At 38.3% G+C, this 15,582-nt stretch overlaps 1 protein-coding gene across 1 annotated transcript; it reads right to left on the reverse strand.

The window, feature by feature from the left end:
- Window positions 1-1,609: 1,609 nt before the first annotated feature.
- Window positions 1,610-15,402, reverse strand: LOC103797506 (casein kinase I; the record flags this gene model as incomplete). Its single annotated transcript, XM_009069725.1, has 7 exons — window positions 15,259-15,402; window positions 13,765-13,999; window positions 5,371-5,456; window positions 5,161-5,245; window positions 3,391-3,539; window positions 2,317-2,412; window positions 1,610-1,705 (listed from the first exon to the last, which is right to left on the reverse strand). Coding segments are annotated over exons 1-7 (846 nt in total), but the record flags the coding sequence as incomplete, so codon positions are not given.
- Between the last annotated feature and the right edge of the window lie 180 nt (window positions 15,403-15,582).

Genomic DNA, 15,582 nt, shown 5'->3' on the forward strand with positions numbered 1-15,582 from the left:
CTGACCCAACTGGATGTGGCATCATTCACTACCACTCTCTGGGCCCAGCCAGCCAGCCAGTTCTTAACCCAGCAGAGACAGAATGTCATAAGGTAGTTTCTTTTATTGAGTTGACTATTTAATTTCAGAGAATTTGAAAAAAAACCTTGTTGAAAACTTTGCACCAGATTTCAGAAGACTGTCCTGTCTTGCTCTAGTTGATCATAGATAAACGAAATCTCTTTCATAGCGACGAAGGGGAAAAACACCATAGTCCTCCCCACATACATACACACCAGACACATCCATCAAACACCTTAACAAATACTATGAAGTATAACTGTCTGTTGCATGACTTCAGTTTAGATGCAAGGAAAATTAAGTTCTTTCTGGAAAGAGCTGTGACCACTGAAAACCTAAGTGAACCAAGGGGTACATATACAAATGCCCCAAGTTTTACACTAGGCTACTACTGCTGAACACAGCTGTAGAAGTTCATCACTAAGATGAAAAAACAAGAACCAATTCACCAAAATAGCAAAATATTTACTGTTAGAAAAAGAGAAATTAACAAAGACTCATACAAAGGAGCCCAAGAGACAGGCAGGAGCACTTCAATTCCAGTGTCAGTAAGGCTACAGCTGTACAAATGTAATTCCATCTTACATCAGTAAAATACTTTGCAATCTCACCCAAAAGTGCCTTTGGTAAAAGACTGATAATGCAGTGTCAACTCTACCCACTATTGAAAAATTATTTATGGAACACATTAATTTAATTTCATACTCAACTTTCCTTTGAACAATTTTCTGTGGTGCTTTTAGAACTTGTCCTCTTGGGGGCAACTAGAAATCTCACTAAACTAGCTAGCTAATCATACAGCTTTACAAACAGCATAATTCAGTTAACATCACTGACAATAAAGGGGTATATGACAACAGCCAATGGCCCAAATTCAAAACGAAACTGAAGATACTAAGTGGTTTTATAAATGCCTCTAATGAGGAAGGATGACCACTCCACAATGAAAAGCAACCCAGTAAAGCTAGCTTGAAAACACCCTGCTGTACAACACTTGATCTTCAGAGACACAAACCAAATAGCTGCAGTTTTGCACACTGCTTTATTCACATATTGGCTTAGCCTCAACTGATCTGAGTTATTTCAACTCAGAATGCCAGTATTCTTTGAGAAAAAACGAGAGAGAACACTGTATTACCAGTAAACAGTAACAGTAAAAAATAATACCATTTTTTCCTAGAAAATGTTCCACCCATCCCCAAAGGGTATTTACATATATTACAATGGAACCATGTCTCTTGTAATATACGTAACACATCAAAATTCTAAACCTCAGTTGCTTGCACTAACTTAAGTGTATCTTCCATCAAAAAGAAAGAATTCAATTATTTCAGGATGTCATTAAGATACATGCAAGAAGTTCCACAAACAAAAAGATCCATAGTTTTAATTTCAGTTTGACAACTGCGAAGTAAGGAATAACAGCAATATCCTGAACATCACTAGAAAGCAATTTCAATATGATGACACAAATCATGCAATGCACTACAAAAAACTAACATTATGTAATGCAAAACAACTGATATAAGTCATGCAGAGGAGAAAATACCTGTACCGAGCCACCATGTCTGTCAGCTGCCAGGTGAGCCCTCAAATGATGTGGATTGACTTGCTGTGAGTCCCAAGCTGCCCTGTGATCTGTTGACTATCATTTTTGAATGCATCAGAGGTTTATGCAAAAGAAGAAAAAAAATCAAAAAATAAAACAATTTCTGCATTATTATTCACTATTTTTAAAAAGCACAGAAGCATTAAACACTCAATTCCTACACAGATTGCACTTCCACATTATCAACATACCTACACATACATTTTCAAAGAGATGAAGTAGCTAAAACTCAAAATGCTTAGTAAGAAAACTGTAACTTTGCATAAGTAGATGGGCACAGCACTGAATTCCTAACATTTTTATCACCTTAATCATTAGCCTGGTTTAAAAAAGAAAATGAAAAAGTTATACATACATGGTAGAACCCAAACAGAGGATATGGAGAAGACACAGTAATTAAAGAAGTATCAGCAGAGAGAAAATTCACTATTAATGTAATCTACATTATATCACAGCTTTAAACAAGCAAGATTTTAGGACATTTTAATGTATTTCTACACTGTAGACCTTAACAAGGATCTACTTAAAGTAAAAGCACAGAAAACCTGGAGTGAATTTTATTTTGAAGTTCTTATAAAAATAATAAAATGCACAAATCATTAGACAAAAGACATAATAACGTTGATAATCTTACATGAGCAGTTTACCTGATTTTTGGATTGTTGTATTCTATCTCTGTGCTGATACACTTCTCTGTTCGAAGACACAGCAGGGTCTGAATGTATTGAACCCAATGGAGTAGGCTACAAATATAAATAATATGTAGCAACTGGTAAAAAAAATAAGTTTCTAAGTATCACCAAAAGTTATTGGTTTGTAACAGAAAATAATCTTTAAATCTAACATTTTCCAATAACACAAAATTATCAAGTTAAAGCAGAAGCTTCACTAGATATTTACTAAAATCCATGAGAAAAAAGCAAACCAAGACTTAGACAATTCAATGAAGTTGCAATTCTAAGTATTATCATACACTAATTTCCTGGAAGACTTTCTGCAGTTAGCAGTTAGGACATTCTGATGAAAGCCTGACAAAAGGCTTTAAGCAATTTTTAATGCTAAACACTGAAAAAAAGTTTCTGCAATAAAATAAATACTATGATTCTTTCAGAGTCACACAGAAAACTGCACGATGAAGTGTATAATATGAAATTAGTCAAACGTACACACATTAATCCTTCCCTACTCATTAAAAAGTGAAAAAATTGAGATGCTGAAAAAAAGCCACCTTTTACCCCTTCTTTAAAGTGTTTTGTGTAACTTTAGATGCACTGTGATGAACTATGCAGTTTCTACATAAGGAATTGATATGTATCTGGAGTGTACCTCATATGCAGAGAAGTTACGGCTCTACATTTTAAAAATACTGGGAGCAAGAAAGTTCCCAGAGCAAAAAAGACCCCATGCAATAATGACAATCACCTCCAGAGTTTTAAGCACCTTCTTAAACTCAAAAAACAGTTTGAATTTCTACAGCCTCATTTGGATTTGTAGAAATGTACTTGGATATTGAGAGAACATTTGGAAAGAGCCTGAATATGAAACACCCAATTCAAAAGATAATGTTAGAAAATGTATCTGAAAATGGGATTGTAATTCCAGCAGTTCACAACTCTAAAAACAGCCTTGAGATGCATGTCTTCTACAGCTCAGTTCCGACACGCTGGCTCAAAACTGAACACACAAAACACCCATTGTATTACTAACATAACTGTACTCACCAACTGTTTGCCAATCCAGTCATATTCATAATCAAGCATATAGCCTTTCTGATCAAGCAAGTCTGTGAAGAGCTTTCTTAAGCAATCATAGTCTGGCTTTTCAAAGAAATCTAGCCTTCTTACATAACGCAGATAGGTAGCCATCTCCTCTGTATAAATAAATATACATAATTGTTATATCTGTTTTTACAGACCCCACAAAAAAAACCCAGCTTAATCACATTTTAAAGCAACTTCTACTTCTCACCATAAAACATGAACAGCTGTTCATCATGAATCTGTGAATTACCAGACAGAAAAGTTACTCACTAGCAGTAATATTCTCTGAGATACCTTGCTGTACTCTAAACATACCCTATCAAGTGACCCCCCACTAATTTTCCCTTTGCATTACCTGTTGAGATCTTCCATTCAACCTTTAAATCCTAATGCACAATGTGGCAAAAAAGTGGAAAGAGAAATGCTTCTACATTTTTTTCCCCCCCACTTAAAGTGACAAGACTGAGCAAAGTAAAGAAAGGGGTATATGACATTAAGCATCTGCCTCCTGTTCACAAAGCACCTGCTTCGGACAGGACTTTCTTTCACAAGAGGAAATACAATCAGTTTGTCATGAGCTACTCTCAGCAAGTCCATTTTGTCTATCAGCCATACTGTGTTTACTTTTGAAGGTGTTCATTTTCATTTGGCAGAATCATGCCCATGTCATTTATGTCCCCTGTACCAAGCAGATTAGTCCAACTTTTAAAAAATGCCATCTTTGCTTCTCTCCAATTCCTCACAGATTCTCCTTGAACCTAAGAAGAACTAGAAGTGACACCTGAAACTTGAAAGTTATTTAAAATATTATTTCAAGCTGCTTCTAATGTGGCTTGTTTTAAATAAGGGTATGATATGCAGGGTGCCACACCTGGGGAATTAAAAACCCAGGCACCAGTACAGGCTGGGGGCTGACCTGCTGGTAAGCAGCTTTGTGGAGAAGGACCTGGGGGTCCTGGTAGATGACAAGCTGCTCATGAGCCAGAAGTGTGCCCTGGTGGTCAAGGCCAACGGTATCCTAGGATGAATCAGGAATAGCATTGCCAGCAGGTCAAGCCAGGTGATTCTGCCCCACTACTCAGCCCTTGTGAAGCCACATGAGCATGTTGTGTCCCCTTTTAGGCTCCTAGCACAAGAGAGACATGGAGCTCCTGGAGTGGGTCCAGTGTACGGCTACAAAGACGATTAAGGGGCTGGATTATCTCTTCTACAAAGGCTGAGGGAGCTGGGCCTGTTTAGCCTAGAGAAGAGACAACTGAGAAGGGACCTCATCAATGTCTATAAGTTGTTGAAAGGAGAGTGTCAAGAGGATGAAGCCAGGCTGTTCTCGGTGTTGCCAACCATTAGGATGAGAGGCAATAGATAGAAACTGATGCATAGGAAGTTCCACCTGAACATAAGGAAGAACTTCTTTACTGTGCAGGTGACTGCACTGGAACAGACTGCCCAGAGAGGTTGCAGAGTCTCCCCCATTGGAGATATTCAAGAACTGTCTGGATGCAACCCGGTGCCATGTGGTCTAGGATGATCCTGCTTGATCAGGGAGGTTCAATCAGATGACCCACTGCAGCCCCTCCCAACCTGACCCCTTCTGCAATCTATTACCACAGTACATAATACATGTATTTGGAAGCATTATATTTTATGTTTAAAGCCAGATCTTAAGCAATAACCTATGTCAGTTTCATTTTATAAGCCAATACACAACATTTTATTAACAGTAGGCATTACCTGGGAAGTTTTCACACAGTACTTCTATAGGGGTTGCTCGTTTTGTGTCACCAATTTTCTGGTAACGTTCTTTTAAGGTATCAGCCTATGATATAAGAACAAAACAAGCTTCTTAAATTACACAGCCTGCAGAGAAATTTCAAAAAGAGAAAGTTCATGTCAAGAAAAGCTGATGAAAACAAGACAGAGGAAGATATCAAAACCCACTACCTTTAAACCTTGCCATGGAAGACTTCCTCTGAGAAAATACATAAACATATGACCCAAAGCTTCCAAATCATCTCTTCTACTTTGTTCTGAAACAGAATGCAAATATTATTAGAAAACACAATTTGTGTGATATTAAATTATATTTGAAAGGTTAGTTTCCAAATAATGTAGAACTAATTGGTAGGTATGAACTACTTGAAGTCAAACTGAGCATGGATGTGGGGGAATGGTTCTTGTGTACTACTGACTCCATTGAGAACACAGCTAAATAAAAAATAAAGCACATGCAGGCTACAGGCATATTCATCTCAATAATACTTCAAGCAAATTACCTCACTGTAAGAAATTGTTCTTACTTTAAAACTCATTTGACCCTTTATATATATAATTGCGATTTAACGGCAGTATTTTTTGATCCATGAGTTGTGAACTTGAAAGAATTTTAAAAAGCTTTAATTGAATTCACTTTTGCCCTGTAAAATCATGGAGAAGACAGAAATTCCATAATGAGTTCCTGAGAAAAAATACTGAGTAAGTCAAAGGTAGACTGACAAAGGCTATTATATGAACAGAAAGCAGCATGAAGAGGCATGTACATACAGCCTGCTCCCAAGTCTAGTTTACATATAAGCTATTACAGAAGACAGTGTCTGGCAAGGTTACAAGTTTTTGTTTGCAGTAAAGTAGTGCCAGTCCTTCAAAAAGTTCACAGGTTAAAGAAAAAGGAGAGTACAAGCAAAACAGTGCATCCAAAGTTTTCAATGTACATTTCATTCAGTTTTAAAATTAAATCCATTATTGTTAGAAAAACCAAAAGTAATAGAGAGTCTTCAAATTACTAGTAGAAAACACACTTTTACATTTCCACATAATTTAATTCAGTACTGTTGTTGAAACAAGCATTACACATTGTACTGTAGTAACTGTAGGTTTGACTTCCTCCCTGACACAAAGCAGAAAACTAAAATATTAACATTGTTTCTACTCAGTATTTCACAAGTAAAAATCGCTATGCTTTGACAACAAGAGAAATAGAAAAGGAAAGTAAATGAAAAAATGCTTGGTATTTTTGAACACAGGTAAGTTAACAAAGCCAACCTCGCTCCGATCTGATCAACCCATAATATACCCACAAATATACTATATCTGAAGGCCAATCCTTACTTTCATACGAAGAGAACAATGTACTTATTGTTCTGTTTTCTATCCCTATCTTCTAATTTGAACATTGAGTAAACCACAGTAGCGAAAACAAAAACAAAAGTATGGCAATTCAGAGCACAGGCTACATCTAGCCCCTTCCTTCACCACACATCTGCCAGCCCTATGAGGTTCTTTCACAGTCATTTCTCCTTCACTCATTTCCATGTTTCCAATTCCCTTGCCAATACTCTTCTTGTGTTCACTCCTCCACTCTTGTCCACTGCTGCCACTTTCTCAGTGAGAGCCCTCCAGACAATTTGGTTTTATTTGAATTTCTCTACCAGCCCTGCAACATCCCATTTGCTGACCATATGCTAACCCAATACAATCACATTGCTTAAGAAAGCAGGAATAAGCTGCAGAGCTCTATACTGCAGAGTTCTATGCCTGACAGGCTTCAGAAACATTGAAACTGAAAGAAACATTGGCTCCAGTTGCCAGCAGAAATCCTGAGCTCTTTATGAGATGGGGTGGACACGCAGAAAATGAGTACTTCAGGAGCAATGCTCATGACAAATATTTTGTGCAATGCAGTCAGTATATTTCATGTAAGACAAATAAGTGGTAACATCATGGCAAAGCATATGAGAATGTTGCAAGTGTGAAACATCTATGGTAAACACGAAGGCACAGTCTAAAAAATGTATCGGAAAGCTGTTCTGTCCTCACTAAGGGACAGTAATTCCTCTTTCACATTTATTTCTACAAGTTATCCTGATGGAAAACTAACTTTTTCCTTTAAAAAAAAACCCAAACAAAATAAATGTACCTTACTGGGGCAATTGCTCCTTCACAGAGGGTCCTATCTATGAAAGGTGGAACTTTCAATCTTTATCCTGAAATGATTTCTATTTAAGAGGAATTTGTTATTGTTATTGGATTTTTGTTGTTTTGTTTAGGCTTTTTAAGTGAACTTTGGACTGATAGCAATATGCCTGTAGGACAGTTCTGTGGGGACTCAATGAGATTCATCCTTAGGCCCTGAGGGAGTCAGTGGATGTAGTTGCTAAGCTGCTATCTATAATTTCTGAGAAATTGTGGCAGCCAGGTGAAGTCCCTGACGACTGGAAAAAGGGAAGTATAACCCCCATTATTAAAAACGGGAAAGTGGAAGACAGGGAACTACAGACCAGTCAGTCCTACATCTGTGCCTGGTAAGATCATGGAGCAGATTATGCTGGAAACTATGCTTAGGCACATGGAAAGCAAAAAGGTGATTGGTAACAGCTAACATGGCTCTACTGGGGCAAATCATGCCTGATGAATTTTGTGGCCTTCTACAATGGGGCCACAACATTGGTGGATAGGGGCAGGTCAACTGGACTTATACAAAGTGTTTGACACTGTCCCACATGACATCCATGTCTCTAATTTGGAGAGACATACCATGGATGGTATGGACCACTCAGTGGATGAAGAACTGGCTGGACAGTCACATGCAGAGAGTTGTGGTCAGCAGCTCACTGTCCATGTGAAGGCCAGTGACAAGGGGCTAGTGCTGGGGCCAACACTGTTCAACATCTTTGTTGGTGACATGGACAGTGAGATCGAGTGCAACCTCAGCAAGTTCACTGGCAACACCAAGCTGTGTGGGGCAGTTAACACAATGGAGGGAAGGAATACCATCCAAAGAGACCCTGACACACTTGAGAGGTGGGCTGATGGCAACCTCATCAAGATCAACAAAGTGAAGTGCAAGGTCCTACACCTGGGTTGTGGCAATCCCAGGTACACCTACAGGTTGGGTGGGGAAGTAATTGAGACCAGCAATAGGGAGAAAGACAAGTGGATCCCATCATGGTGGATGAGAAACTCAACATGAGCATCTTCTCTGTGAAGACAGGCTGAGGAACTTGGGGCTGTTCACCCTGGAGAAGAGAAGGTTGCATGGAGACTTCATAGAAGCCTTTCAGTATCTGAAGGGGGTCAATAGGGAAGCCAGAGAGGGACTGTTTTGTTAGGAATTGCAGTGACAGGACAAGAGGTAATGGGTACAAATTGAAAGAGGAGAAATTTGGATTAGATATCAGGAGAACGTTTTTTACCATGAAAGTGTTGAGACACTGGAACAGGTAGTCCAGGGAGGTAGTGGATGCACCAACCCTGGCAGTGTTCAAAGCCAGGTTGGATAACGTCTTTAGCAACCTGGTCTAGTAGGAGGTGTCCCCTTGCCCATGGCAAGGGGCTTGGGACTAGATCTATAAGGTCCATTCCAACCCCTTAACTATCTATGAATCTATGAACTACTTCTAGGATACACCATTTGAGTTCACAATACCCTCAAAACCCTGATATGAGAAAGAATTTTTTGCTCAATTTTGGGGAAAGATTTTTTTTTTTTAAGAATATATTTGAGTTCTTCACTGATCTCTTTAGAGTAAATAAAAAAGGATGAAATTCTTCACCATGAGTCTGAGAAACAAGAAATTCAGAGACTGTATTGTTATTCTGCAAAGAAGGACCTCTGAAAACCAGAAAAACTAGCAGTGGACTAGTTGAAACACAAAAGCATTTCAAGCATCAGCTGGAGGAAAGGCTGCTCATGTATACTGATCCTAGTGCATCTGAGTTTAATGAGACTGAGAAGATATGTTGCCTAAAAGGTAATCATAATCATTAGATGACAAACACACAACAAAGCTTTAGGACATATGGTTTCCTCTCTCTCAAGGAGGTCACGTGAACCTAGCAAAATTAGTAATATACTAATTCCTGTTATTTAGTTCACAAACTCTAGACAATTATGTCAATTGAAACAGGTTGATTTAAATAAAAACTAGAACCTCATTCAGCAGGCTAACCCCAGAAATTACCCTTTTTTAGCATACACAATAAAGTAACCATAACACAGCTTAAACAACAGACATTCAAGTCTTTAGTAAGCATCCACTATAAACACAGCATTCCCCTCTAAAGTTTTTTCTGCTTCCTATAGGAATGCTCTAACAGTAGAAACATACTGTCTACTTAGATCAGAAAACACAGTATTAGCTACCCAGAAGATTACATGATTAGATATAGAGACTCATTGCCATAATCAAAGTGGATGGAAAGCGACAATCTACCTAACCTGAACTGTCAGTCCATAAAGTTTAGCAAAAATAAATTTGAAACCCAGAGTTTGCAGATTTTATCTAAGTCAACTAAAATCCTGGCCCAGAGGTCCAGTGATAATTCAATGGATACGAGAAGGGAAACACTGAATGTCTTAGAGGGGAGCTTAGGTCTGGGAAATGACTTCAACCTGCACCACTGGATCAGTGACAAGTGAAAGTTGCTGGGACTCCTGTGGGGCTATCACCACAAAAATCCAGGCCATAACTTCAGAAAAGAATTATTTTTTTTCCTTTGAGCTACTGCAAAAACTCCAGGATTGTGGCTAATAAAATTTCAGGACCAAATGGTTACTTTTCTTGCAATAAGAAATGCACTAAAATTGATCCAAACTAGAATTACTTGTTGATGGTTTAGATTGCAGAGTCTTGCCCTATCAAAATGATTTTAAATCTAAAACATATGACAGCTCTGATAAGAGAGTAGATGTACTATAAAGGTAAGGATGGGATTATCTTGGGGGGGTTTTTTTAAGATAAGTACAGTTTAAAGAAATTTACAACTCCGTGTGAGTATCCTTTCTGTTGCCAAATAACTTAGACAACAGGTCAGCATGGTATTTTTCCCAATTTAGGGAAATCCCCAAAAAATTACCAGTTTACACTTTACACTTTTACAGATGCAGATTTTTGTTTTCCTTAAACTCCCAGTCAGAATCTACATTCTCTGTAATCTCACTTTCCCTTCCTGAAAATGAAGGGAAATAGAGAAAAGAAGCACAGAGTAATTTTATCACAGAGAAATCACTTTACAGAAGCTGAGGCGCTAGCTACATGCTGATATGTCCTGCAGAGCAAGTACCTATTTGAATAAACGCACATCACCTTTCACATAGACAAAATACCTTCTATTCCAGATACAAACTCCCAGATTAGCACAAAACTACCAGAAATCCTTGATCAAATGTCAGTTCTGAAACAAACAGTTATTGGCTACATGATGTTCAGTAACTATACATAACCTATATACACCCCAAAAGAGTGGGCTTTGGCAATTTTATGTAAGTTCTGACTAACCATTTAAAGTCTTTCTGGTAACTATGCATTTGGTATGACAGTTTTAAACACTATGGATCCTAAAATGTACTTCTGATTCAAGGACAACATACTTCCTTATTAACATACACTAACATAGAGCAAGTTACAGTTCAGTAGAGGCATAGTCCTAAGTAACTTGAAAGAGAAAGTGAACCTGACAGTGTCCCTCTACACTGGAACACTTACTTATCACAAGGGCCAGCTAACACCTTGGATAATCAAGAAGCAGTAATATCTGTGTTAGTTTTGTTATCTGACCATTCAAGTGGCTGAGAAAATTATCTCTAGAATAAAAATACTGCCCTAAAAATTAACTTATTGCCAGTATTTTCAGCCTATATGCTGAAAATATAGGAAATATATTTCCTATATGCCACTGTCTCCGCAATCACAGGGATAACAGAACTTGAAGAGTTTCAGTGTTCTGTACATCCCACTACATAAAAGAAATAATAAATTTTTAGAAGTATAACACAAAACATACAGAAAAAGCTCCAGAAATGGAAGAATTCAGGCTCTTTAGGAAGGACAGGCAAGGCAGACAAGGAGGCAATGTCACCCTCTGGCAATAACCATCAGGAGTGCATGGAGCTCTGTCTGGGCATGAATGAGGAGCTGACCAAGAGTTCATGGGTCAGGATAAAAGGGAGGGCAGGGACAGGCAGCATTATAGAGGGAGTCTGCTACAGGTCAGCTAACCAGTGAATGAGTCCTTTATAGACACCTAAGAATGACCTCACATTCACAAGCCTTGGTCCTCATGGGGGACTTCAACCACCATGACATCTCTTAGAGGGACAACACAGCATAGCAGCAGCAATCCAAGAGGTTCCTGAAATGCCCTGGTGACAACTTCCTTCTCCAAGTGACAGAGGAGTTAAAAAGGAGAGATGCTATGCTGGGCCTTGTTCACAGCAACAAGGAGAGGGTGGCGGGTGTTGTGAAGCTCAAGAACAGCCTTGGCTCCAGTAACCATGAGGTGGTGGAGTTCAAGATCCTTCAGGCAGGGAGCACAGCAAACTCACTACGCTGGACTTCAGGAGAGGCGACTAGGCCTCTTCAAGCATCTGCTTGGTAGAGTTCCATGGGATAAAGCTCTGGAGGAAAGAGGGTCCCAAGAAAGCTGGTTAATATTCCAACCATCAGTTCCTCCAAGCCCAGGAGCAATGCCTTGCAGCAAAGAAAAAGTCAGGCAAAAAACACCAGGAGGCCTTCACGGGTGAACAGGGAGCTCCTGGATGAGTCCAGAGTGAAAAGGAAGCACATAAAGGGTGAAAGCAAGGACAGGTAGTCTGGGAGATATACGGAGAGATTGTCTTAAGAAGTCAGAGAACAGCTTATGAACGCCAAAGCCCTGATAGGATTAAGAGTAGCCAGGGATGTATATGGCAACACGAGCAGCTTCTATAGGCATGCTGATGACAAAAGGAAGACTAGGAAAAATGTGGGACCTCTCCAGAATGAAACAGGAGACCCAATTACATGGGATATGGAAAGAGATGAGGCAAAAAGCCAACTGTTTTGCCTCAGTCTTCACTGGCAAGTGTTCCAGTGACACCAGCAAAGGCAGGGACTAGGAGAATGAGAACCACCCACTGTAAGAGATCAGGTTTGAGACCATTTAAGGAACCTCAAGTCCAAGGGACCTGCTGAGGTGCATCTACGAGACCTGAGGGAACCTCAGACTAAGGCACTATCCATTACACCTATTACATTTGAGAAGTCATTACAGTCCAGTGAAGTTCCCACCAACTGAAAAAGGGGAAATACAACCCCCACTATTACAAAGGAACCTGAATAGGCTTGAAAGGTAGGCCTGTGCAAACCTTATGAAGTTCAACAAGGACAAGTGCAAGGACCTGCACCTGGGTCAGGGCAATCCCCAGCACAAAGACAGGCTGGGAAGAGATTGCAGAGCAGCCCTGAGAAGGACTTGGACATGTTGGTGCATGAGAAGTTGGACATGAACCAGCAATGTGCACTGGCAGCCCAGAAAGCCAACAGCATCCCAGGCTGCATCAAAAGCAATGTGGACAGCAGGTTGAGAGGCAACTCTGCCCCTCTATGCTGCTTTGGTGAGACCCCATCTAGAGTACCGCATCCAGTTCTGGGTTCCCCAACATAAGAAGGACATGGACCTCACGAAGAAAGTCCAGAGGAGGGACACCAAAACCATCATGATTCTATGGTTATGCTTTATTGATCAAGTATCTTATTTCTGTAAGAAAAATGGGATGGTTTCTCGTTTACCATATTAACAGTTACACTTAGAGTTGAACTCTAAGTATTGCGCAACTTTTTATGATTAAAGAGCAACCTAATTAGTGATTACCATGTAGCGATAAACAACTGGCTGACACAAATTCAAAGAGGTCAAACCTGTTTTGGTTAGAAAATCTCTTTATAACTGGAACAAACAACAATCTGGGTGTTCATACCTTTTTCTAAGTAAATTTATTCATTCAATTATAACAAACTTCATCTTCATATATATCCTGTCCTTTCTTTAGCTCCTTAGCATAACCTTTAACTATTCTGACAAAGCCTTATTAACAGTGTAAGCACTAACAAAAAATAAACCAAGAAATCAGTATCATATATAAGCTACTTAATTATTTCATGGTGCATTTCAAAGATATCAGAAAATGGGCAAGGTAGCATTGAAAACCTATGTTGTTGCAACCTATTCACTTTACTATTTTTCGTAAGCATATCTACTTCCCGGACACTCCAGTCTGCCATGGCATACTTGTAATGTGAAGATGCTATGACACAAAAAGATACACCTCATCTTTCTTTTATGGATATCTAACAAAAGTAACAGCTCTCAAGATATGACCATGATGATTAGAGACTCAGAAAAGATTATTCCCATGAACAGTATTTTCATACAGACAAACTGTATTTTTGCACAGTACATAAAATGTCCAGTTCTTAATGACTACAGGCTAAGAAAAATTACAACTTGAAACAAAGATGGCTTATGACAAATCACAGCTGTTGATGAATTCTTGTTTCTACACTCAAAAAGTACACGTACCTTTTCCTAAATGTGTATTTATACTCATGTATCTAGCTGTTCCTGTAAGGCTCTTATGTTCTCGATATGGTATGTGCTTCTTCGTTTCTGGATCTACATACTCCTTTGCCAAACCAAAATCTATAATGTGAATAATTTGCTGGGCTTTGTTTCCAGGTCGTCCTATTAAGAAGTTCTCAGGCTTTACATCTCTGTATATCAAGTTCTTTGAATGGACATATTCCATACGAGAAATCTTTAATAAAAGAAAAACAAAACAACAAAAAACAGAAAGTTTAGTTTAAGCTTCAGGTTGACACATTAAAATGTGTTAGAAGCTAAGTATCTCAAATTGACTTTCTATTTAGAAGAAATCACCCCTCCTAACATCTTAAAAACCAAAGGGATATTGCTCTTAACAAGATATCTCCCAGTTACGGTTAATGAAAACTGCACACTTTTCCTAAGCAGATACACCAGGTGGTTGGTGCATTGGAAACATTCACACCGGATATTAGTCACAAATCAGCATATAACAGAAGTTATCTTCTGTAAGAGAAACTTGCACAAGTATGTTTTGTGCATGTTAAAACTAAACCCAGAAACTATGTCATCAAGCAGTAAGCAGCAAAGTTCCAAATAGATCTGTTACATGTTAAAGGTATAAATGAGAGAAGTACTGAGAGTTCACCACTATGCATATAATCTCCACTCTAGTTATCAGTTTCTATCGAAATTTCTATATTCAGAAAGGAAGTATAAATAAAGATGGCTTGAGCATTTAAAAAATTTGAGCTTAGTCATTTTGGCTGTAAATAAGATGAATGTGTCTATATGTCTGTAGCTGGAGTCCTGTTATACAACTTCAGTTGTGTTTTAGACTGCTAATTTTACCCTTCATGGGTAAAAATATCACTATCTATTTAGGGAAGTAGAAGTTCAGTATCATTATTATTTCCTAAGGACTCATTTAAAACTCATTCTATAAAGGTAAACATGCACAGCCTTTCTTTGCACTTCTGCCCACCTCTAGGTTAGAATCAAATAAGGAAATCTTCAAAAAAGAGAATAATACTTCATAGAATAATTTTTGTGCTATAATTTGTGGAAGAGTTTGCAGAATTTTTCATTTGTTCACTTTCTTGTTTACAAGAACGCCCAGAAAAATATTTGTGCTATTTAGGAGTCCCACCAGCCAGCTGCTTTTGGGGACCAAAATTATTTTTATTTCATTAAGATTTTCTTTTTAAAAAAGTATGTCATAATAAAATTCATGATTTCAGGTTGTGACTATGAGAACTCAGAAGACAATGAAATTACATTCATGCAACAACTCTTGAAAAACTGGAATAAATTAAATGCTAGTGAAATAGGACAGTCTCCCTGCTAAAACTGTATCACAGGCTCTTTAATACATGAGAAGCGCAAATGTCTTAAGTGAAATAAGCATTTAATCCATTGAAGACTGATTTAGTTATTCTAATGAAGACTCAAATTAACATCTATTCTACTTACCAACTGTATGGCTATCATAAGAACGGTTTTAAGAGAAAATGTCCTACCACACAAGTCAAATAAATCTTCCAGGCTAGGTCCAAGTAGTTCTAGCACCATAGCATTATATTTGCCACATGGGCCAAAATAGTAAACCTGAGGTATTCCATCTGTAAAATGAAAATACAAAGTAATTATAAGGGGTTAAATAGTATTAATGAACATACCAATAAAATTCCCCCACGATTTCAAGATGGTCTGAAGTTCAAACATATTTTTCACATAAAAATGGGAAAAAAAAACAAAACAAAACCAAACCTCATAAAAACTACAGGTAAAAGATAC

The sequence above is a fragment of the Acanthisitta chloris genome, unplaced genomic scaffold (assembly GCF_000695815.1).
Source record: "Acanthisitta chloris isolate BGI_N310 unplaced genomic scaffold, ASM69581v1 scaffold22232, whole genome shotgun sequence".
In the NCBI taxonomy this organism is placed as follows: domain Eukaryota; kingdom Metazoa; phylum Chordata; class Aves; order Passeriformes; family Acanthisittidae; genus Acanthisitta; species Acanthisitta chloris.